General features: G+C 42.9%; 1 protein-coding gene across 2 annotated transcripts in view; it reads left to right on the forward strand.

Moving 5' to 3' along the window:
* RASGRF2 (Ras protein specific guanine nucleotide releasing factor 2) overlaps positions 1 to 26,726 on the forward strand; it is a 357,153-nt gene that overhangs the window by 220,563 nt on the left and 109,864 nt on the right. For both annotated transcript variants that reach the window (XM_088443784.1, XM_088443785.1), the window contains exons 7-11: positions 6,762 to 6,955; positions 10,834 to 10,943; positions 16,902 to 17,020; positions 18,659 to 18,819; positions 22,388 to 22,454. In XM_088443784.1, coding sequence (XP_088299910.1) covers positions 6,762 to 6,955; positions 10,834 to 10,943; positions 16,902 to 17,020; positions 18,659 to 18,819; positions 22,388 to 22,454 — 651 coding nt within the window. The remainder of the gene's footprint in view (positions 1 to 6,761; positions 6,956 to 10,833; positions 10,944 to 16,901; positions 17,021 to 18,658; positions 18,820 to 22,387; positions 22,455 to 26,726) is intronic.

Here is a 26,726-nt window from a genome sequence, read left to right on the forward strand (position 1 = left end):
CATGATGGTAAGCAACTGTACCGTCACATAGGAAAAACTACTTTCACAGTGGTGAGCGATTACAGTTCTGGGTTCTGTCCCGAGTTATTGCACATACCCGACCTTTGGTTAACACATGCGCGCAAAATGAATTGCGATACGCACAGAGTCCCATAGGAAAGAGCCGATAATGCAATGTTACATATACCACTTACAGATAGCAAATGGCAAAAAATCCAGCTTTTACCCGACATTTGCATTCCAGGTTTTTTGCCATTTTCTGTCTGATACCCCTTTAACACATGAAAATGAAAATCCCGGGTAATTCACTTTTACCTGATAATTTGCTAAACAACCCAGGATTTTTCCCTGTGTGAAAGGGTCAGCCTGGGACTTAATTCCCGGGTCTACGACCCCGCAAAAAACCAGGGTCGGAGACCCGGGAATTTAGTCCTGGGATGACCCTTTGACACAGGGAAAAGTCCCGGGTTGTTTAGCAAATTACTGAGTAAAAGTGAATTACCTGGGATTTTAATTTCAGTGTGAAAAGGGGTATTATACTATAATTTACGTCTAACTCCCCACAACGGCACCTAACACATGGTTGCTGACACCCTGCTGCATATTTTATAAGTGTTTTGATCGCTAATGCAGCAATGTTTATATGGTATCACTCCTCAGTTCTTATTCTGTCACTTGGTATCACTCCTCAGTTCTTATTCTGTCACTTGGTATCACTCCTCAGGTCTTATTCTGTCACTTGGTAACACTCCTCAGTTCTTATTCCGTCACTTGGTATCACTCCTCAGGTCTTATTCTGTCACTTGGTAACACTCCTCAGTTCTTATTCTGTCACTTGGTATCACTCCTCAGGTCTTATTCTGTCACTTGGTATCACTCCTCAGGTCTTATTCTGTCACTTGGTAACACTCCTCAGTTCTTATTCCGTCACTTGGTATCACTCCTCAGTTCTTCCGTCACTTTGTATCACTCCTCAGTTCTTATTCTGTCACTTGGGAACACGCCTCAGTTCTTATTCTGTCACTTGGCACCACTCCTCAGTTCTTATTCTGTCACTTGGTAACACTCCTCAGTTATTCCATCACTTGGTAACACTCCTCAGTTCTTATTCCATCACTTGGTAACACGCCTCAGTTCTTATTCTGTCACTTGGTACCACTCCTCAGTTCTTATTCTGTCACTTGGTAACACTCCTCAGTTCTTATTCTGTCACTTGGTACCACTCCTCAGTTCTTATTCTGTCACTTAGTACCACTCCTCAGTTCTTATTCTGTCACTTGGTAACACTCCTCAGTTCTTATTCCATCACTTGGTAACACGCCTCAGTTCTTATTCCATCACTTGTAACACGCCTCAGTTCTTATTCTGTCACTTGGCACCACTCCTCAGTTCTTATTCTGTCACTTGGTACCACTCCTCAGTTCTTATTCTGTCACTTGGTATCACTCCTCAGTTCTTATTCTGTCACTTGGTATCACTCCTCAGTTCTTATTCCATCACTTGGTAACACGCCTCAGTTCTTATTCTGTCACTTGGTACCACTCCTCAGTTCTTATTCTGTCACTTGGTATCACTCCTCAGTTCTTATTCCGTCACTTGGTATCACTCCTCAGTTCTTATTCCATCACTTGGTATCACTCCTCAGTTCTTATTCCATCACTTGGCACCACTCCTCAGTTCTTATTCTGTCACTTGGTATCACTCCTCAGTTCTTATTCTGTCACTTGGTAACACTCCTCAGTTCTTATTCCATCACTTGGTAACACGCCTCAGTTCTTATTCTGTCACTTTGTATCACTCCTCAGTTCTTATTCTGTCACTTGGTAACACGCCTCAGTTCTTATTCTGTCACTTGGCACCACTCCTCAGTTCTTATTCTGTCACTTGGTAACACTCCTCAGTTATTCCATCACTTGGTATCACTCCTCAGTTCTTATTCCATCACTTGGTAACACGCCTCAGTTCTTATTCCATCACTTGGTAACACGCCTCAGTTCTTATTCTGTCACTTGGTACCACTCCTCAGTTCTTATTCTGTCACTTGGTATCACTCCTCAGTTCTTATTCTGTCACTTGGTATCACTCCTCAGTTCTTATTCCATCACTTGGTAACACGCCTCAGTTCTTATTCTGTCACTTGGTACCACTCCTCAGTTCTTATTCTGTCACTTGGTAACACTCCTCAGTTCTTATTCTGTCACTTGGTATCACTCCTCAGTTCTTATTCCTTCACTTGGTATCACTCCTCAGTTCTTATTCCATCTCTTGGCACCACTCCTCAGTTCTTATTCTGTCACTTGGTATCACTCCTCAGTTCTTATTCTGTCACTTGGTAACATTCCTCAGTTCTTATTCCATCACTTGGTAACACGCCTCAGTTCTTATTCTGTCACTTGGTAACTCTCCTCAGTTTTTATTCTGTCACTTGGTAACATTCCTCAGTTCTTATTCTGTCACTTGGTACCACTCCTCAGTTCTTATTCTGTCACTTGGTATCACTCCTCAGGTCTTATCCTGTCACTTGGTACCACTCCTCAGTTCTTATTCTGTCACTTGGTAATATTCCTCAGTTCTTATTCCATCACTTGGTAACACTCCTCAGTTCTTATTCTGTCACTTGGTAACACTCCTCAGGTCTTATTCTGTCACTTGGTATCACTCCTCAGTTCTTATTCCGTCACTTAGTACCACTCCTCAGTTCTTATTCCGTCACTTAGTACCACTCCTCAGTTTTTATTCTGTCACTTGGTACCACTCCTCAGTTCTTATTCTGTCACTTGGTATCACTCCTCAGTTCTTATTCTGTCACTTGGTACCACTCCTCAGTTCTTATTCTGTCACTTGGTATCACTCCTCAGTTCTTATTCTGTCACTTGGTATCACTCCTCAGTTCTTATTCTGTCACTTGGTATCACTCCTCAGTTCTTATTCTGTCACTTGGTAACACTCCTCAGTTATTCCATCACTTGGTACCACTCCTCAGTTCTTATTCTGTCACTTGGTATCACTCCTCAGTTCTTATTCTGTCACTTGGCACCACTCCTCAGTTCTTATTCTGTCACTTGGTATCACTCCTCAGTTCTTATTCCGTCACTTGGTAACACTCCTCAGTTCTTATTCTGTCACTTGGTACCACTCCTCAGTTCTTATTCTGTCACTTGGCACCACTCCTCAGTTCTTATTCTGTCACTTGGTAACACTCCTCAGTTATTCCATCACTTGGTAACACTCCTCAGTTCTTATTCCATCACTTGGTAACACGCCTCAGTTCTTATTCTGTCACTTGGTACCACTCCTCAGTTCTTATTCTGTCACTTGGTAACACTCCTCAGTTCTTATTCTGTCACTTGGTACCACTCCTCAGTTCTTATTCTGTCACTTAGTACCACTCCTCAGTTCTTATTCTGTCACTTGGTAACACTCCTCAGTTCTTATTCCATCACTTGGTAACACGCCTCAGTTCTTATTCCATCACTTGGTAACACGCCTCAGTTCTTATTCTGTCACTTGGCACCACTCCTCAGTTCTTATTCTGTCACTTGGTACCACTCCTCAGTTCTTATTCTGTCACTTGGTATCACTCCTCAGTTCTTATTCTGTCACTTGGTATCACTCCTCAGTTCTTATTCCATCACTTGGTAACACGCCTCAGTTCTTATTCTGTCACTTGGTACCACTCCTCAGTTCTTATTCTGTCACTTGGTATCACTCCTCAGTTCTTATTCTGTCACTTGGTAAAACTCCTCAGTCCTTATTCCGTCACTTAGTACCACTCCTCAGTTCTTCTTCTGTCACTTGGTAACACTCCTCAGTTCTTATTCCGTCACTTGGTACCACTCCTCAGTTCTTATTCTGTCACTTGGTAACACTCCTCAGTTCTTATTTTGTCACTTGGTACCACTCCTCAGTTCTTATTCTGTCACTTGGTATCACTCCTCAGTTCTTATTCTGTCACTTGGTAACACTCCTCAGTTCTTATTCTGTCACTTGGTAACACTCCTCAGTTCTTATTCTGTCACTTGGTACCACTCCTCAGTTCTTATTCTGTCACTTGGTATCACTCCTCAGTTCTTATTCTGTCACTTGGTAACACTCCTCAGTTCTTATTCCGTCACTTGGTACCACTCCTCAGTTCTTATTCTGTCACTTGGTAACACTCCTCAGTTCTTATTTTGTCACTTGGTACCACTCCTCAGTTCTTATTCTGTCACTTGGTATCACTCCTCAGTTCTTATTTTGTCACTTGGTAACACTCCTCAGTTCTTATTCTGTCACTTGGTATCACTCCTCAGGTCTTATTCTGTCACTTGGTAACACTCCTCAGTTCTTATTCTGTCACTTGGTACCACTCCTCAGTTCTTATTCTGTCACTTGGTATCACTCCTCAGTTCTTATTCTGTCACTTGGTAACACTCCTCAGTTCTTATTCTGTCACTTGGTAACACTCCTCAGTTCTTATTCTGTCACTTGGTATCACTCCTCAGTTCTTATTCCGGCACTTGGTATCACTCCTCAGTTCTTATTCCGTCACTTAGTACCACTCCTCAGTTCTTATTCTGTCACTTGGTACCACTCCTCAGTTCTTATTCTGTCACTTGGTAACATTCCTCAGTTCTTATTCTGTCACACAGAATAAATCAGTTTTTATTCAACTGTAGAGAACCACTTCTCTTGCCAGCTGGTCTTGCCATGTTAAGTATGTCTGACTGCGGATATACACCTGTGACGTATATAAATGTGCTGTCCTGGTAGCACACTATAATATATATGTATTAACAGAAGCTTTAAATAGTGTAAGTGCTATACATGTGTATGTCTTCAACTCACTCTGTAACTTATTTTCCTGTATCCATTGTATCATTATTGATTGTAACTAAACACGTGTTCCATTCTACGAATGTGCAGAGCCTGACTCTTGTAACACTCTGGGCCTGATTCAGAGGCGCTCGCTATTTGCGAACGCTCGCTCTGAATCAGGGTGCTTTTTTATTTGTAAGTTTCGGCCTCCAGGCCGCTCGCAAAGCTGTGGGTGACCACCCACAGCTAGTGCGAGTGGCCTGGCGATGGTCGCGATTATCGCGACTATCGGGCTTGTGTCGAGACCCTGCTGAAGTGTATCGGCTCCCGCAAGCCCGAGTGGATTTCCTTCTCTAATAGAGCAGGAAGTCCACTACTGACATCACGAGTGATGTCAGTAGGGCCGCCCACAAGTGGCAGGCGTTCCTAAGGGAACGCCTGCGCTTGTGCAGCCTACAAAACGGGGCGAGCTGTCAATCAACATCGCCAGCCTCCCCGTCTTGTAGTGAGCCCCGGAGCGATGGAGCTGCCGGCGCGCGCTGGGGCTCGCGCATGCGTATGCCGGAGGCGGTGCACGCGCAGGGGCCAAACATTGAACCGCTTGTGAGCAGGAGGCCATGGTGTGGTAGAGATAAAAACATTTCACCGCGAGACGAAGTGCTGTAGTAATGCACTCAATCGTGATGTTATTTTCAGCTTACAATTTATATACGTGCTGGGTGTTTCCACCATTAATTGCTTTCTGTCATTTCTGACGCTGAGTGTCAGGAAAATGGCAATAAACGTAGGTCCCTGTCAGTGTGGACCTAAATCTTCATTATTAGTGACTGATGTCAGACAAGTCCTTATACAATTTATATCCTGTTTAACAGTTAGAACTGAAGAATCACCCGATACTACGTATATTCTGGAAGTGTTATTCCTTTCAGCTATAAAAGCTAGTGTCATCCCACACTAGCAACTGTATATTCAGACATGTACATGATATGTAATATGTTGCTGACCACTTTAAGGAGACCTTCCTTTATGTAACCAACACTGCTGAACATAATATAATAATAATAATAGCTAGAATAATAACAAATAATCTGTTGTGAAAATGCCTACATATCCTGATATATAATCGGCAGTAGAGGTTGGCTATGGTTAACATATTAACAAACAGCTGGATTGATTATGTATATTGCCTCTTAATGCAAGTAAGATAACTATATTCTGAGTTAGAGAACACATCACCAGGTTGTACACTGGGCCTGATTCAGAGATGGACACAACATCGATGTTGGACGCAATGCAGGGAATATTTTGCCACTGCGCATGCGCCAAAGCCGCCATGCACGTGCACAGCGCTGAATTATTGAAGGCGGTCAAAGAGAGGATTCATTCACAAACTGAGTGACAGGTAGTATTTGGGGGAGGTAACGTGGGGGGGGGGTAGAGTAACCCAGGCGTGTCAGGACCGTTTTTCTAGGCGTGGCCTAGTGCGGCTCTGCAAATTTGTTTGCAGCTGCAAGTCCGCAGCGTCTTAGGTGAGACGCTCATTCTGAGACTGCATAGGCCTGCTCAGATCTGTGCGAGCGATGTTTCGGATGTTCTGCTTTTGTACATAAGTGGCAGATGAGAGATGCCGGAGGGGGGCGTCTCTGTGCACATGTCAGCATATTTTCGCAAAGCCCGCAGTCAGTCGTGGCGGGATTTGCGGACATCTCTGAATCATGCCCACTTTTTTTCATTTCAGGTTGCACACTGTTTTTACATGTCTTTTTATTTCTGGTCAGGTATAAATCTATTAAGTATTTTTTTTTGTCTGACTTTTTTCATTTTCTTCAAATTGATAAAAGTTTTTTTTTTTTTTTTAAGTGTTATATTTTTTTTATATTTTTTAGCTACGTCAGTTTGTCGTGTTCCTTCAGTTTTCAAATATTTGAATCATAGATCAAATACTTTCTTATTATTTCATCCAGCTGATTTGTTTGATATTCTGCTGCCTATGCTGAACATATACCAAGAATTTGTTCGGAACCATCAGTACAGTCTGCAAGTGCTGGCAAATTGTAAGCAGAATCGAGACTTCGATAAACTTCTGAAGCAATATGAAGCCAATCCGGCATGTGAGGGAAGGATGCTGGAGACGTTCCTGACATATCCTATGTTCCAGGTAACTTCAGTTCGGTGCCACGTTCGCTAATTATTTGTTTGTTGATTTATAAGGTGCCACAAGAATACACAGCATCATACAGTTGGAAAAGCAAAGCATATTACAAAGATATAGAGGACCAACAGGCAGAGTACTGGACACTCAAGAAGCATAACTCTGTACATAAGGTATAATAGGCAAGGCACTACAAGTAGAGTGCAGAACACATCATGGGAGCAGATATACACTGACGCACAGTTGGAGGAGGTGAGATAAGAATAGAAGATGGTGCGACAGAAAGAATATGGCTCTGTAATATTTCTTACTAAGAGGTCTATTTACTAAGCAGTGTTAGGAGAGACAGAGTGAAAAGTGATAAGGTGCCAGCCAATCAGCTCCCAACTGTCATCTCGCAGGCTGTGTTTGAAAAATGACAGTTGGGAGCTGATTGGCTGGCACCTTATCACTTTTCACTCTGTCTCCTAACACTGCTTAGTAAATAGACCCCTAAGTCACGTATCCACAGGTTATTCTTATAGACAAATTCATACATTCATTCACATAGAACTATTTTCATATGACACATGTTTTTAAAGCCATTTGCATATATTGTACGTGTAATATAATGACATTGAGGGTGCAGGAAGTCATTGCTGCTTCCGTTATGCAGCTGGGATCCTTGGAAACAGACATTTTTATAATTGTTTCGTAATATGATTTGGCATGCTAAACAGATAAATACTTGATAAATACATGTCGTTCACACAGTGCGGCATGATTACTGTATGTATAGTGTTTTGATTGACAAATAGCATATATGTTACCATGGTTATGGGAGCTCAAGAATCTATTGTGTCAGAATAAAGGATTTTTTTTTTGCTAATTCCAGAGAAATGTTACATTTATATGGAAGTATTCCCAGTAATTTACAATGAGCTGCTTTTGCAGGATGTATGAGCACATGTTATGTGTATTACTTACTACCCTTTTTGTAGAAAATATTTAAAAATAAAATTAGTCTGTACAGAAATAACACCCCCCTCCCCCTTAGAATATAAGCATTAAAAGGTTGCATGACTTTTTAATATCAATATATCCATCTCTCTTTCTTTTTCTCACGTTCTACTCAAATTAGTAAAGGCAAATGCTGGGTCACCTCAGTGTCTGACCGCTCTGTTCCACCGTGCCCGCATCTTTCTGCCTGCTGCTCTGTCCTGTCCTGCTCTGCCCCCTGCTCTATCCAGACCCTCCCCCTCTGTCTCCTGCTTGTCCCGCCCCCAGCCGCACTCCCGGTAGCACTGTTCCTCTCCTGTGTCATGCATTTTGGAGGCGGAACAGACAATAGCAAATTTTATAAATTAATAAATATATATACAGTGTATATATATATATATATATATATATATATATATATATATAACATTTGCTAAGTTCTAAGGTATATTTATATATGTATATATAGAACGATCAGCAATAACATTAAAACCACTGACAGTTGAAGTGAATAACATTGATTATCTCATTAGAATGGCATCTGTCAGTGGGTGGGATATATTAGGAGCAAGTGAACAGTCTGTTCTTGAAGTTGATGTGTTGGAAGCAGGAAAAATGGGCAAACGTAAGCATCTGAGCGACTTTGACAAGGGCCAAATTGTGATGACTAGACGACTGGGTAAGAGCGTCTCCAAAAAGGCCTGTTTTATAGGGCGTTCCCGGGGGATGTAGTCAGCATCCTGACAGTCAGGATGCCGATGGTCAGAATACCGGCCCGGACGGTAAGTATCAGGCTTAGAGTTAGGGTTTAGAGTTAGGGTTAGGCACTAGTTGGAGGGTTAGACTGCGGGAGGGTTAGGGTTAGACTGCGGGAGGGTTAGAGTTAGGCTGCGGGAAAGGAGGGTTAGGGTTAGGCTGTGGGAAAGGAGGGTTAGGGTTAGGCTGCGGGAAAGGAGGGTTAGGGTTAGGCTGCGGAATGGGAGGGTTAGGGTTAGGCTGTGGAATGGTAGGGTTAGGTTTAGGCTATGGGAGGGATGGATTGTGCTTAGGGGGAGGGATTCTGACTATCGGGATGCCGCTGTCGTTATTCTGACCGTTGGCATACTGACCGTCGGGACCCCTTCCCCAACCTGTTTCAGGTATGCAGTAGTTGGTACCTACCAAAAGTGGTTCAAGGAAGGACAACCGGTGAACTAGTGACGGGGTCATGGATGTCCAAAACTCAATGAAGCGCATGGGGAGCAAAGGGTCACTTGTCTGGTTAATACCACAGAAAAGCTACTGTTGCACAAATTGCTGAAAAAGTTAATGCTGGCTGTGATAGAAAGGTGTCAGAACACACAGGGCATCACAGCTTGCTGCATAGCTCTGTCCACCACCAAAAGCGCCTACATTGGCTTGTGAGTATCAGAACTGGATCATGGTGTAAGAGAAAAAGATAGCCTGGTCTGATAAATCCTGTTTTCTTGTACATCATGTGGGGAAGAGATGGCACCAGAATGCACTGTGGGAAAATGGCAAGCTGGCAGAGGCAGTGTGATGCATTGGGAAATGTTCTGCTGGGAAACCTTGGTTTCTGGCATTCATGTGGATGTTACTTTGACACGCACCACCTACCTAACCATTGTTGCAGACCAAGTACACTCCTTCATGGCATCTGTATTCCCTGATGGCAGTGGGTTTTTTTCAGTTGGATAATGCGTCTTGTCACATTGTATTGTTCAGGAATGGCTTGAGGAATATGACAAAGAGTTCAAGGTGTTGACTTAGCCTCTGAATTCCCCAGATCTCAATCTGATCGAGCAACTATGGGACATCTTCAGAGGTCTTGTAGAGTTCATGTCTCGACTAGTCAGAGCTGTTTTGGTGGAAAGAGGGGGACCTACACAATAAATGTAACGGCTGATTGGTGTTTATATATGATCCATTAAAAAAATAAATATATATATATATATATATATATATTGTACATATAATACATATGTGTGTGTGTAAATATATATATATATAATGTTATTTTATATATATGTGTGTGTATCTATATATATATATATATATATTCAAATAATGAGGAGAGCGCAGTCGTGAGAATAGTATCAAAAGACAACTTTACTTGTAACAAAAGCTCACATACATCAAGGTTTAAAACTCTATGTATCAGTCCTCAAAAAAACGTCCTTAGGACCTCCTGGGTATCGCTGCCTCTGGAAAGAACAGAAGACGTCACCGTGTCTCACGTCAGATGGCCACGCCCAACGTGTTTTGTCGATGACTTCGTCAGGGGGTGTGGCTAACCCTTCTATCTGCTCCCTTTTAGGGTTAGCCACACCCCCAGACGAAGTAATCGACAAAACGTGTTTGGCGTCTTCTGTTCTTTCCAGAGACAACGATACCCAGGAGGTCCTACGGACGTTTTTTTGAGGACTGGGAACCGGGTGATACATAGAGTTTTAAACCTTGATGTACGTGAGCATTTGTTACAAGTAAAGTTGTCTTTTGATACTATTCTCACCACTGCGCTCTCCTCATTATTTGAATTCCTAGAAACTGTGTTCCCTGTGGTCAGGGGACTCTGGAGATTCAGCGGCAATACATCTTGGATAGAAAAAAGATCTGGACTAATTGTGGGACTTATCTGCACTGAAGTATACCATTTATACAATTGACATATATATACTGTATGTGTGTGTATATATATATATATATATATATATATGTATTCACGCACATGAAGTCTATAAATATATGGGGTATTTTCATGCAAGAAATCAAACAGACGCTGCTTGTAGTTTGAATTCTTGTATTGGGGTATTTAAAGCAGAGCACAGACAGATTATTTGAGTGTGTTGCCTTTAGTAAAGTGAATGTTATTCATATTGGATAAAAATACACTTTTCCTCCTATAGATTCCTCGATACATTATAACACTCCATGAGCTTCTGGCACATACGCCTCATGAGCACGTAGAGAGAAAAAGTTTAGAGTTCGCCCAGTCGAAGCTGGAGGAGCTGTCAAGGTACGCCAAGATCATTCACATCAAACAGAGAAATAATCTTATTCTACTCTCCTTTACTCCTGTGTATACGCAAACCCTTCCAGCCACATTGGGGCTTTGGTCATAGTCTAGATTTAGTGTACCATTACTTTCTATTTTTAATAAGTTTGTTATTGAAAGATCTCTGAGAGTTACTTGCTCTGTTATTGATGAAATGATTGTCACTGAAGTGATTTGACACTTATTCTACCTTTTAGTTCATATTGTCTGCGCACTGCTGAGGTTCGTACAATGTTGGTTTGGTAAGGTGGGCAAGGCTTATGTACAGTAGGTGTGTATGGTCTATAAAGAGGAAGTACGTAGTACCTAGCATTAATATGTGGGAGCCATTAGTGGGGGGAGCGGGCGGTTATGTGTCTGTCCCAAGTTTGACATGCTCCCACTGTATTTGGCTGACTCAGGACAGACTTTGTAGAATTATGGGATAGTGGAGGGACATGAAATTGAAGACTAAGGGGTATATTTAGTAAGGTGCAGGATTTTATAAGTGGAGATGTTGACCTAAACGGTTACCTCGCGGTTCTCACCATTGAAGTCAGTGATGGGAACCGTTCATTGGCTGAGAGAGGCGGAGGCCGGGACCTGTAATTCGCGATGTCCTGAACTTAGAGGACAGGACATGTCCGTGGGTCCGTGTTCTTGGTTTGTTATTTTCTGAAGACGTGGATGCCTACAGGGACCGGAACAAGGGGTAGGTGAGTATAGATTTTTATTTTTACAGGTCTCGTGGATGCTACATGGAGAAGAGGACGTGAATAGCTACAGGGATTGTAGGTAAGCATGTGTGTGTGTAATAAACTTATACTTTCACGGTGTGTGTGTCCTGTGTTTACTTTAACATTTCTTTACAGGTGAACTAGAGGAGCCAGCAGGCCCTTAATGCCGCGCCTGCTGGTACTTGTGGTTTTACAAGTACCAGCATGCAGGGGAGGTTTGCTGGGACCTGTAGTTCTACTGTTATTGACAATGTTAACACTTCTGTTTTTAACAAAACACTTTCCTACACAATCAACCCTGCACCCTTCGACCAGGGGTGCCGGGGATAGCCCCGAGCTATCAGCCCAGGCCTGGGGTTTCCTGGAGAGGGAGTGGTTCCCACCTCCCCAGGGATCCCCAGCCTGGGCTGACTAGCGGTCAGGCGTAATGCTTTGGCCAGGGGACCCGGTGAAAGGGTTTCCCTGGCTGTGGTATTACACCCCCGCTAGAAAGAGTCTGGTGCTGGTTATTGCAAATACAGGGGACCCCTACTCATTTTGTCCCCTGTATTTCCAAAACCAGGACCGGCTCACTTAGCCCAGTGTTGGTTGTGCTAAATACAGGGGACCCCCTACATCTTTTGTCCCCTGTATGTTAACAACTAGGACTGGCTCTGAAAAGTCCGGGGCTGGCTGTGTTTTTAGGGAGAAGCCACATGTCAATTTTTTATTTATTTAACTCTTTCCAAGCATTTTACACACAGATGCATGCATGGGTCTCACTGATCTGTGCATGTATCTGTGTCACTCAGACCTTCTCATGCTAAAATTTAAAGCATGAAGCAGGTCTATTCATTGGGGATTTGAAGTTCGATTTTGAGTGGGATTTGGGGCTCGATTTGTACATGTGCATCCAAAATCCAACATCAAATAACTGTTCAAAATCGAACCAAATCGAATTTGATTCAGAAAAGGCTTCTAAAATCGAATTGTAGTAAATCTGGGATTTGATAAGGGATTTGTGCATTCGATTTGATTTGATTTATGGTGAGCTAAATCGAACGTAATGTTCATCAAATTGAATGTAAAATCGAACCTTGATATATATACACCTTGATTTGTGTGTCCTATATAACCTTTGGTAATCACGCTAACATAAGCCATTACTAGCCACAGATATGTGGCTTTAAGGGAAAGGTGGCTGTTACAGGTAAAGCAATTGGTGCTGGTTCTAGATGCTTATAATAGTGTTACCAGTATGATTAATAAAAGAGAACACTTCACATCCCCAGTGACCACCACAAATTAAGAAAGCATCCAATAGCGGTACAAATGGGTCCTCATACACCTAGCCTCAATACGCCATGCGGTGCGAGATGCCTGGCATAAGTGAGCCGCCAGGTCCTGTGCCACTCTGCTTGCACCAAGTGTCTCTTTCACCTGAAAATGCGTCTTAAATGCATGATGTGATGCGACAAAGATGCATCAGAAGACTGCACGGAATTTGGTGCGGAAAAAAGCAGCGACTGCTGCATCGTAGAGCTTCCTACACAGATGCATACTCAGTTGCACACATATACCAGTATATACAAGCAGAGTTGTACACTGCACTGCAGCAATAGTCTATGAGGACAAATTTGTATGATCAGACAGTTCTTTCAGACTGGGACTGTCCCCTTGAAGTCAGGATGGTTGAGAGGTATAATAAAGTGTTGCTCATTCATAATAAAGGCAGCCATTTTGTGGTCTGAACCAACGTTCACGTGAATACAGCCTATAGATTAATTAGGAACTTATAAAATCACTGCAGCTTCGGCTTCATGCAACAATGATGCCACTGGTACTGTACCTACAGATTTGTACACATATACCTTTGCTCAAATCGCCCCGTGTGGTGCGCTACAGACTTTTGCTACTTGGCCGCCCCAAGCATCCAGCCAAAGTCTTTTTTTCTTAAAATGTGCATCTTATTCGCATCACTAATACGCAAAACTACAATCCATTGGTACACTGAATACTGAGGCTGGCATTTCAGGTACTTCTGTGTTGTTAATCTGGGTATAAAGGCAAAAGGCAAAGTTCCAATACGAACGGCTTCGGCATGTCTCTCGCCACATATCATTAGGCATAATCTACAACTTTATATCATTTTTTTTATGTGACAAAAGTACTATTCTACAGTAGTGGTGTGACTGGTACACTGTAAGCAACATTGTATACAGCTACGATGCAAATAACATGCAAAATTCAGGAATCGCTACCTGTGGCGGCGCTTATAAGTTGTGCCAAGCTTCTCACACAACTGTAGGTAAATGAGTGCACATCTTTAGTGAATTAATTGCTTTGGCCCATGAATACAGATGTAGCCGCACTCATCTATCCCGTGATGCGAGCGCATCACAGCATGGATGGCGTGAATAGTGTGCCCACGTTTGTGGCCTGAGCATATGTATGCACGCGCACGCAATAGGCTTCGATGTAGAGAACACCGACCGCGCCTATATGCGGCCTGGCAAGAGCTGCTCTATGTCACGATGCATGACTGGTATTTAGTATAAAACCTTATTTTACTCCACTCACTTAGTCAACAAAACAGAGTTGCTGTCACAAGCCGTTGCACTGCCAATGCTGTGCGGGGTGAACGCTGGGCAAGCGTTCGCTGAAGTCTCCTCCTTCCTCCTATTTGGATCTGTGGTTAGCAGCATATTGTTTGCAGTTCCAGTCTTGGTTGCTGCAAAGCCTCTGCACTAATTACTGCCTGTCTGTGTGCACGATCAGGTGCACACTGATTGATTCTCCTGTCTGAACACAGCCCAGGTGCTCAATAATCTGTCATTAGGGAGACTTGCTCTGGTTGGGCCCTGTTTCTGTTAAATTCCAGCCAGCCCTTCACTCCTTGCCGGTGATAGCATTTCACGTGTTTCCGGTTTGTGTTGGTCTCCTGTTCACAGTCGAGTTCCAGTATCCAGCCAGCTCCATTGTTCCTGCCGTTTGTGTCATCCAGGCGGCACAGTCCACATCTGCACTACCTGCCGTTTGTATCATCTGGGCGGCACGGTCTGCGCCTGCATTACCTGCCGTTGGTGTCATCTCGGAGTCCTGAGTGCGCGACCTAGCGTCCAGAGTACGCAATCCTGTGTACAACCACTTGTGTCATCCCGACGGCATTTAGCGCACCTGGGTGCCCTGGGTATTAAACCTGTGTACAACCGCTTGTGTCATTCCGGCGGCATTTAGCGCACCTGGGCGTCCTAAGTACGCAATCCTATGTACAACCGCTTTGTGTCATCCCGGCGGCATTTAGCACACCTGGGCGTTTTCAGTACGCAATTGCCGGTGTCATCCCGGCGACATTGGCGCACCACGGCGTCTTCTAGCCAAGTTTTCCTGCCCTCAAGGCAGTATCCAGCCTAGAAGCTGCTACCGGTCCAAAGGCCGCATCTCAACTAATAGGCCCACAGGCCTCATCCAACCCTGAGGCTGCTACCGGCCCAAAGGCCGCATCTCAACTAATAGGTCCACAGGCCTCATCCAGCCCTGAGGCTGCTACCGGCCCAAAGGCCGCATCTCCACTAATAGGCCCACAGGCCTCATCCAGCTCACAGGCTGCTACCGGCCCAAAAGCTGCACCGCAACCAATTGGCTCTAAGCCACATTTGGAGGTAGCTCCCCCTTAGCTATCAAGGCAACCACCCGGCTGCATCCTGCCAAGGCATTTCAGCCCTCAAGGCTGTGCAAGACTGTTCCTTTTGGCTACCACGGAGTTGTAATAGTTGCTTATTTAGTCAGCATGGTTGATGTAGTGGTTAGCACTGAGGTATTGGGTTAAATTCCATCCTCAGCCCTACATTTGTATATTCTCCTTGTCCTTGCGTGGGTTTCCTCCAGGTGCTAGGGTTTCCTTCCATAATCAAAAAATATACTGGTAAGTGTAAGTAAGTATATTGGCTCCTGACAAAAATTAACCCTATTACAGTATGTGCGTGTATGTACATGCAGTAGGGGATATACAGTAGATTGTAAACTCCAGTGGGGCAGGGATTGATGTGAATTACCAAATATTCTCTATAAAGCGCTGCAGAATATATGTGTGCACTATACTTAAAATTGGTAATAAATAGTATTTATGAAGCCAAATCTCCATTTCCCAGAAGTTGTGTTGTACTGCTTTTAGATCTGACATCCATACTTGTCACAGCTTGTGTGCAACCTTAGTAGCTTGGCAGTGAATAATGGAGCCATCTGCTGGAAATAAGTCAGGGGACACATAAGCCTAGATAACAACAAATATAAATTATTGTTAGTGTAAGGAACTGTCTTTATTAAGTGTGAATTATACTATTCAATAACTCTGGTGACATTTACATAGCAACATATATAGTTGTGCAGCTGCATTAATGTCAGTGTAGCTGCGATATACCTGAGTATAAAGTGCATCTGTCACTAAAGATGGTCAAGTAAGACATTGTGCAGGTTAAAGCAATATGCATCCTATCAGTTTACTAGAAATGTATGCGTTAGCGCAGCCACTAGTCCCAATGCATTGATTTGGGGTTGTTTTCTCTAATATGACATCAGCTGCCTATTCAGTGAGTAGGTGATAGGTATGCACTAAGCTGTCTGCATTACATTACAGCGAAATAGCAGCAGCAATCAATGCTGGCCACACGCGCTGCACTATCTGCAGTGATACTGAAGCATGTGTGCTCCCGAAGCAATCCAAGTGCCATATAATAATCATGATTGATTCACTATTGGATATGTTGCTACATGGGTTCGGAAGATAACAGCATTGTCCCTCTCCTGGCCTATCTGGATAGCACCTTCTGTCTACACTCATATGCGCTGCTGACATGGGAAGGGATCTGGCTGCTCAGCCTGATCAATGAACGTTTGCGCCTGTTAGATTACCATATTGGCATGTATTTCGCATTAACACATAGTTACTGTACTTTAGCTGCTTCTACACACTCAATCCAACCCCCATCCCGGTCCCCATGGCCTCATGAAAAGATGCACATGGCCATTTAAAAGATAAAGTAGTGGGGTTGAAAAGTGTTTGATATTCTCTCTGTACAATTGTAACCAGTATAGATTCCCATGACAACTGTTTCTGAAGGCATAGCTTCTTGTGCAACAGGTAATTATGTACACACACATTCTGCATATACATTTATCACTAGTAGTACAACTGAATGGATGTGCCTGCTTTTGTCCTGTACAGGGTGATGCACGATGAAGTCAGCGACACAGAGAACATCCGTAAAAACCTCTCTATTGAAAGAATGATTGTGGAGGGCTGTGACATATTACTAGATACGAGCCAGACATTTGTACGCCAAGGTAAGCGATTTATGTGTCTTATAATGTGTTTCTCACCAGTGTGTAGATTTACATTATCATGACAAACATTTTTAATATTTACGTAGTGTTATCTTCTATCCAGCATTTATATAGATGAAGGTGTTGTGTAAACAGAATTTCACTGATCCCAACAGAGCCTTAACGAGCTGGAAGTGACTGTAGTTGTTTCCATGTGCAAACTGCGGATTCCACATTTTTCTGTTTAATAACATTAATTTCTGTCCCCCCTTCTCCCCCCCCCACTTTACAACCTCACAGCCTAGCTTACAGAATGCATGACAAATAGTTAGGTCCCTTATCATGTAGACATGGAACATGTCGACTTGTTCAGCATATCAACATTGATCATGCCGACACTGATGAAATGTCGACAATTGGCGGTGCGGCTGTTCTGGCAGTAAGTACCCTAAACCTAACCAGGGTCGGATTAAGGGATGGGACACACTCCCCCACACAGCGATGGTGTAACTCTGCAATTTCCAGAAACAGTTGCCCAGTGGCACCTGTTCTTGGACGGGGGCTGCTGCGGTCCTGTGTTCTGTATGGAGTCAGTACTGCATACAGCGCAAAGCGGCTCCCGTGTCCCATCATCAGCGTCACGTGACACAGTGTCCGTGACGCTGAGGAGGGGACTCAAGAGCCACTCTGCACTATACTGTATGCACTGTGACTGTGTATGCAGAACACAGAGCAGGAATAGAAGCATTGAAGAGGAGACAGCCACAGGAGGTGAGTAATCAGGGGGTACCGAGTATATATCATACATGGGGACACTGTACCGCATATAGGGGGGAGCACTGTGGGGCATATTAGGGAGGCACAGTGTAGCATATAGGCAGAGCACTGTGGGCATATTGGGTGGGGGCACTGTCTGTCATATAGGAGGAGCACTGTGGGGTATATTAGGGGGCACAGTTTGGAATATAGGGGGAACACTGTGGGGCATATTTTGGAGGGCAGCATATTGTGGAGGGCATAGTTTGGCATATAGGGGGAGCACTGAAAGGTATACTCGGGAAGCAGTGTGGTATATTGGGGCACAGTGGCACATGGGGGGAAAGTTGGGGCATAGTGGCAGAGTGTCAATGTTATTGGATGGGGCTCCCACAACTAAGTTGCCCAGGGGCCCACACAAGCCTTAATCCGGCCCTGCGTCTAACCCTAGGCATAACCCAAACTCAGCAGCTTTAGTCACAGGCTGCAGCCAATGTTGCAAAACAGCAGTTCCGGCGGTAAGTAATAAGTATGTTCATATCACTAACCCTGGACCTAACGTTGCTTAAATGTGGGCTTTTCACTTGTTGAAATTTGCTATGCTTAACATGGTGAACATACAATGTCGATATCATATAGTTCAACAGTGTATTGTTGTTAAATATTTTTAGTGTTCATGGGTAAGCTCGGTAAGTCTTATCATCGGCGAGAGCTACCACCGGAGATAGCGGGCTGTAACCATCGGTGCATCCCTGAGCAAGCAGGCTATTGGCCGGTTCTCAGTATTGGTATTGTGTGGCAGTAGAGAATGTTATAATTAAACATGACTGCTGAAATAATAGGCCCAGCATAAAGGCAATTATTTCCTTTGGTTTGAGTAAAAGGCAGATACTTTCATTCCAGGTACCCTGATCCAGGTGCCTTCAGTTGAGAGAGGGAAACTAAGCAAAGTCCGCCTGGGGCCACTGTCTCTGAAAAGAGAAGGCGAAAGACAATGCTTTTTATTCACAAAACATTTCTTAATATGTACGAGAAGCTCTGGCGGGAAACTGCATTTACTGAAGGTAAGACAGCTGGTTTTTGTAAATGAATGCATCCCCCTCTGTTCTGATTTCAGTGGGACAGTCCTGAGTTGCAGGAAATATTTCCCTACCACGTGTAGTGAAGGCCGGTGCCTCCAGTGCATGCGGCAGTAAAACAGTGTTTTTCTTAGAGGTGAGGGAAGAATCTGGGAGGGTGGCCTAGTTTGCCAGGAGTCCAGGTGGACAACTGAAATTCGGGGGTCTTCAATGCATCCGGGAGAGCAAGCAAAGTATAATTTATTATGATTGGTGGAAAAATTATCCCATGTTTTTACACGCAGAAATATGTAATCCCACACACCAACAGCATAAATAGCAGGCATTCATGTGTGGCAGTAGAGTCTGGGACCGTTACAACTGGGCAACCTTATCACATCGGTTACAGGCTAATTGGCATGCTTCCTGTGATCACTGGGATAACCTACCACAGCAATCAGTCAAGTGGGTAATTTTACAGCTATAAGAAGCAACCGCCTCTCTCTGTTTTTTTATTTTTGTAACCCAAACTTTAAACGGCAATGATATTCAAGATTCGGTAGTATATTAGTGATCGGATATCTCTAAAAAAAAATTTAAGAAAAGAACAAACAAATAATAGTGCAATATACTGAAGAATGTGATAGGTGATATGGTACCAATCTGTATACCAGAATGTAATATATTTAGGGATTATCTGTCGTTTTATTTAAGTCCAAGGACACCTCTCAGGATACCTCTTTAGACCAGCTCATAAAAATATATTTATATTGCACTAGCAACCCGTCCAGGCTTCGTGCAGGAGCTATTTAATCTCATAACAACCTACGCCACGTCATCACAACCCCCTACTTCTCACTACTGTCCCCTACATATCACCACAGTCCCCCGCATCTCATAACATCCTACGCCACGTCATCACAGCCCCCTACTTCTCACTACTGCCCCCTACATTTCACCACAGGCCCCTGCTTCTCACTCTTGCTTATTACCACAGATCTCTGTTACTGTGCATGTCATAGGAGAAGGGATCTCTGTTACTGTGCATGTCATAGGGGGAGGGATCTCTGTTACTGTGCATGTCATAGGGGAAGGGATCTCTGTTACTGTGCATGTCATAGGGGAAGGGATCTCTGTTACTGTGCATGTCATAGGGGGAGGGATCTCTGTTACTGTGCATGTCATAGGGGGAGGGATCTCTGTTACTGTGCATGTCATAGGGGGAGGGATCTCTGTTACTGTGCATGTCATAGGGGGAGGGATCTCTGTTACTGTGCATGTCATAGGGGGTGGGATCTCTGTTACTGTGCATGTCATAGGGGGAGGGATCTCTGTTACTGTGCATGTCATAGGGGGAGGGATCTCTGTTACTATGCATGTCATAGGAGGTGGGATCTCTGTGCCTGTCCTAGCAACGTAAGCGCGGCACGACTGCCGTCAGACCCCTGGAGCAGGATAGTGCCGGATGGCATGTAAAAAAGCCAGATGGAACGCCCGAGGAATTGATCCTGGGGAGAATACTGCCTGTTTTACCTCATTCCCTAATGCATTTTATTGGGCCTATTTCACTGACTTTAAACTATTTTACTGCATTTTACACTATAAATTAGAAAGTTTGCTATTTTCCTGTAAAGGAATATACTGCACAGATGTGATTTTTCATGGTCAGTGCCAGAGTCTGTATGCTGACAAAAAAACTTTTACAAAATATTCCATTCTAGTCAGTTTCAAATTGAAAATGTTGTGTTCTCCCTTACAGATGTGTCCTCATACACCTAGCCTCATTACACCATGCAGCGTGAGTGGACCCCACCGAGCGATGTAGCTTAGTGACTTTTTTTTTAAAATGGACATCTTATTCCCAACACTGACTCAGTTAATCTGTACCAGAGATACCGGAATGTGTCTGTAACCGCAGAGGAATTTCAAAGTCGCAGATGAAGCACAACTAAGCAACAGGGCACATTGCTAGCTCTGATTAGCTTTCACTGTCTCAGAGAGCCAATCAGAGCGCAGCCCTTGCACCAGCAGCAGTCAGTCACTCACACAGCACAACAGTTTTTTTCTGTGACTTGCTTCAGTAAAATCCTCATTGCTCACAAATGAGCAGTAAATTGCTTCAGTTAAATCCTCATTGTCACAAATGAATGGTTCATACACCTAAACCCTCCTCGACCAATGCTGTTCCATTGGTTCAAGAGAATAGCCCGTACGAACAGACAGTCCCCTAAACTGGGGACTTTATTTTATATAGAGAGAGATTATTCTCTTTTAATTTCTTTATCAGAAAGAAAATGGGAGAAGTCTGACCCTTATGGGTATATTAACTAAAGGTCAATTTTGGTGTTGATATTTGTCTCACTTTAATTCGACTGAAATCGACTCAGAATTGACTGTCTTATGCACTGCCAAAATCACTAATTTACTAATATAAAATTTTGATTTTAAAATGAAAATCGATGTTAGTAGGATTTAGCAAATTAATAGAACCTAAAAAAACTAATTGAAACACATTTAAAAAAGAACTGCAAAGATTGCTGTGATCTGTACATTCTTCATAGGGTTAAAAGAACCTAAAACATTAAAAAATTACCCCCTAAATCCATAGCCAGCACTGAACCTTTCAGCCTGGTCTGGTCATGGAAAATCGAGGGAAAAACTGACGCGCGGCCGCTGCCATGGAAATTGTTGCTGATCTCAGCGAATAAACGCTTCTCAATTGAAGTGAATGGATCGCCCTTCCCCTGGAACTGCCACTGGTTCATCGCAGCAGTGGGAGCCATTGGGAACAGGAGGCGTGTCCCGCATCCATTGCTCATGTCAGTCTAGGGCCATAGCACATTAATATATAGATAAGATAATGTATTCCTTTTCTTCACTTGAGAAGTTCTTAGGGTGCCTAGGCTATTCAGTTTTCTTGTAGGAAAGATGAAACATATTTCTGTTATGGATGAATCATGTTGGTAAACTTTTCATTTAATTAACTGTAGCTGTGGTTGGGATAACCTGGCAAACATATTTTATTTAAAATAATGATATTGTCTGAGCCCTGGAAGTTTAATAATTTGCAGTGTTTCTGAATGAAGACATGTTTATGAGGAATATTAATTAAAGCAGCTGGGGAAATAGTTATTTAATTACAGGTAGGGAAAGGTGGCAATGGGAAGTTCTTTGTAAAAGGCTGTGACAGGTTAATGAGTTTAATGTGCCAGAGACTCTGCACCCTTAGGCTAAGTAGACACTGAAAATGCATTGTTCATTGCATGTAAACAAAAAAAACAAGCATATAAACCAAATTGGGTTTACGTGTGTTCCATACAAGTTAAATGAACGTATATAAATTCAAGTGTGTATTGTCTTCATTTGTATTTTTTTACCCGTGCTAAACTTACAATATAAATGCATCATAAATGCACAGTGTTGACACCAATAACACCAATGTTTATGTAGCCTTTGGCTTCAGTGCTGTAAATCTGTCCCTAGACTAGTCCTCATGTAGTACTTGTGTCATATCAGGGCACAGCCTATGCAGACACATTATATGTACTGGTGTAATGTTATTTGATTTGTTCAGACAGGTGGGGTTCTCTCGCTGATAGAATGTACGCTGATTGAAGAAGCTGATATGAATGATGATGACTGTAAGTAACTCCTACTACTTTCATTATTTTTTTAATAGACAGTACACACATTGCCTACTAAATAAAAGAGAAATAATAGTAACATTGATTGTTACTATGTAAGCAGAATTGATTCTGAACCATACTAAACCTTCATGTGTTTGGGGCTTCTTGCTTAATAAAACTAGGATACACCTTATCTCACCAATGATTTATTAAACTGGTGTTACTTGATGACGTCAACCAACTAAGGGTATGATTCGGAGATGGACGCATTTTTGGCCGCAGTGGATCTGAAAAGATATGTTAATGCAGCAGGTGGTGTCTTTTGTAAAAAGACGTCCGTTGCCAGCTTTTCAGATCCGCTGCCTGCGTCCCTAGATGCAGCATCGGATCACGACCATCGGCCATGCCATCAAGTATCTGCAAAGCCATAAGCTTGTTCATAATGTCCAGCGCTGAGGCCAGTTAAGCTGCGTCCGATGACGCAGTTGCTGGCTTCAACACGCCCCTAAAGTGCTGGGAACACACCTGCATTTTGTGCTCTCTTCCCTGTCAAAGGCCGCAGCTCCCACATGTGTCCAGAGCCGCAGCAGCATCGCGGCACATGCGCTCTGTGGTTTCGGCGCATGTGCAATGCAGAAAACATCGGTCAATAGCGACCAAATCAGGACTGTATCAGCCCCTAAGTAATAAGAACCTCTTTCTTAAACACATGCCATAGGTAAGTTTTTCTATTAGCGTTAAATAACCTTCCTATCGCCATAATTTATTAACAAAATGTCTGCAGGAATATGCAAATGCCAGATCTGGTTAGCATATATGCAAACAAGTTAAAATAACAAATAAAAAGTAAAAAAAAAATTAAAAAATATTTATTTAAATAATCCATTTTATGTTTTTTAAATATCTTCTATTATCTCTGGATGACGATAGCAGAAGAAATTTTAAATAGGCTTCACCATCTTCGCATTGGGAAACTTTGCCCCAATTCACCCGGCAAACCTTTTTTCTGACTGGGACTAACACTGACAATGATATTGCTAGATAAGTATGGATAGATAGGGAGATAGGGCTCTTCCCTGTTTAATAAAATGGCCCAACAGTCTAGTTACTGTTTCACCTGAATTTAATGAAAATATATAATGTACCATATATTTTAAATAAAAAGTACTTTATTTTAATGTCATCTGATATATGTTTAATGACTAGATAAAAAGGTCTGTTATAATTTTGTTGTTATCATCATCATCATTATTATTATATAGAATACAACTACCATCAGTGTTCTCCCCAAGAAATTTTGTCAGCCCCTCGGCATTAAGCAGTAGCCGGGTGACGCGCAGTGTAATACTTCGCAATATTGAAAACTGTTGAAATACTTTATTTGAATTTAAGAATAACAAATTGAATTTAAATCATTTTTAAATACTTTACCACTTGCTGGCTGGACACAGATATAATTGTGTCCAGCAATGTACACTGAGACTCAGTACACACCTGCACTCTCATTCTACCCTCTCTACAATGTTCCTACCGTCCAAACCGTGCCCTATGTCTTAAAGATGGGGGAGGGATCTCTGTTACTGTGCATGTCATAAGGGGAGGGATCTCTGTTACTGTGCATGTCCTAGGGGGAGGGAATCTCTGTTACTATGCATGTCATAGGGGGAGGGATCTGTGTTACTATGCATGTCCTAGGGGGAGGGATCTCTGTTACTGTGCCTGTCCTAGGGGGAGGGATCTCTGTTACTGTGCATGTCCTAGGGGGAGGGATCTCTGTTACTGTGCATGTCCTAGGGGGAGGGATCTCTGTTACTGTGCATGTCCTAGGGGGAGGGATCTCTGTTACTGTGCATGTCCTAGGGGGAGGGAATCTCTGTTACTATGCATGTCATAGGGGGAGGGATCTCTGTTACTGTGCTTGTCATAGGGGGAGGGATCTCTGTTACTGTGCATGTCATAGGAGGTGGGATCTCTGTTGCTGTGCATGTCATAGGAGGTGGGATCTCTGTTACTGTGCCTGTCCTAGGGGGAGGGATCTCTGTTACTGTGCATGTCATAGGGGGAGGGATCTCTGTTCCTGTCCTAGCAACGTAAGCGCGGCACGACTGATGTTGGCCGTCAGACCCCTGGAGCAGGAGAGTGCGGATGGCATGTAAAAAAGCCAGATGGAGTGCCCGAGGAATTGATCCTGGGGAGAATACTGCCTGTTTTACCTCATTCCCTAATGCATTTTATTGGGCCTATTTCATTGACTTTAAACTATTCTTTACTGCACTTTATGCTATTTTCCTGTAAAGGAATATACTGCACACATGTGACTTTTCATGGTCAGTGCCAGAGTCTGTATGCTGACAAAAAAACTTTTACAAAATATTCCATTCTAGTCAATTTCAAATTGAAAATGTTGTGTTCTCCCTTACAGATGTGTCCTCATACACCTAGCCTCATTACACCATGCAGCGTGAGTGGACCCCACCGAGCGATGTAGCTTAGTGACTGTTTTTAAAAATGGCCATCTTATTCCCAACACTGAATCAGTTAAACGACACTTAATCTGTACCAGAGATACCAGAACGTGTCTGTTACCGCAGAGGAATTACAAAGTCGCAGATGAAGCACAACAGAGCTTGATAGCAGAGTGAGCCAGGCTCATTCACACACAAGTGTATAAGTGTTGCATATTAATTCAATGAGTGCAGTTGCGTTAAGTGGTTTTGTCGAATCGCACTGCGATTAAGACACATCTCACGTAATAATGCTAAGAACAGGAAAAGATAGATCAATGCCTCCTACAAGATCGGCACACTTATCTCAATAAATACTCTGCCCTGCTGTTCATATTCTGTTCATTTGATTGTCTTCAGGTTGTGTACCTCCCAACTGTCCCGTTTTTAGTGGTCTTAACTCTTGAACACTGTCCCGAGATCAGGGCATTCATCCCAGTTTGCGCGGTAGGGTTGGAAGGTGTCTTCTCTTCACATCATATGATATGAAAAAAATGTTGTTTTTTTTTTTTTAAATAATCCCTATGTGCCACACTCCCTGTCCCGCTACTGAGGCTGAAGGTATGAGCTTCTATTCCACCTTAAGCATGGTGACATCGCAGAAATCCAGGACATGGAAAGTGAATATAATAACATGCTCAAACCCTATTAGTTAAATGTACCTTAAAAATTGGAGATGATAATGTTGATATATGTTAAATGTTTGTGTGGGTATAGTAATCTATATAGCGGTATTAGGGGTCTTACTACCTATATCCATACAGTTTTAAATGAGATTTTAATTGGCTCTATTTCAGAAGAGTTGTCCAAATAAACAAAATATTTATGTATTTGAAAAATTTTAATTTCATCATTTTTGACCATTTTAGGTTGGTTACAGGGTGAGCGCTGGGAGACATTTGTTGCTTTGTTAGTTACTACCATCGGGGAAGGAGTATCCCGATTTCCTATCTCCGTTAGCAGCTACCTAGTAAGCGAGAAGTGATAAGCACAGCCTTCTCTCTCCTATTATATACCTTAACAATGATATAATACATCACTGTTTCATGAGGCTGGCCCGGAAGATAGAGGCCACCAAAAGCCTTGAGACTACATTAGCTTTCAGATGAAAGATCTGATATATAATAATTAGTATTTTGTACCTATCTTTTGCCAAGTCTCTAGCTATTACCTGTGTCCTCTCTCATCCACCACCTTCCTTTCTTCCTCCCCCTCTTCTCCCCTCTCTCCCCATCTCCCTCCCCCATATAGTCTCTCTCTATATATCTCTCTATAACCATGTGGTATACCTTTGGGCCTTTCTTTGCTTGCGCGCAGAGGACTGGCCATCCTTCTTCTGACTGTCTGTACTGGTTCCCACATCTTTCCATCCCCTTTCATGAGTCCTACTCTTGCTCTCGGTTGGTGGTCGGTGGGGCCAGTGTTTCTACTTTCACATGTTTCGTTTTCCTGGTCTCTACTAGTTTTTATCTTTCTAGGAAAAATTCCATGTAAATTCCTAGGATAATGTATTTCTTAAAATGCTGTGGTAATTACATAGCTGGAGAGCTTACAAAACTAACTACAGTAAATAAAATATCAAAAACCAAAACGGTAATTCCATCCAACGAGGAAAAAAACTAATAAAAAAAAAGTTATCACTATTTTATTGAAAGGGCGGCACTTTAGTGGGAGTATATCTGTGGATTTACATGCAAATGATAATGCAGACAGCAGAAAGAGTAAAAACGTAACTCAAAAGTGCACCCTATTACATAACATGAGAACCAAGCCTTTTTTAATA

This window comes from Taudactylus pleione, unplaced genomic scaffold (genome assembly GCF_031769625.1).
Source record: "Taudactylus pleione unplaced genomic scaffold, aTauple2 ptg000333l, whole genome shotgun sequence".
NCBI lineage: Eukaryota > Metazoa > Chordata > Amphibia > Anura > Myobatrachidae > Taudactylus > Taudactylus pleione.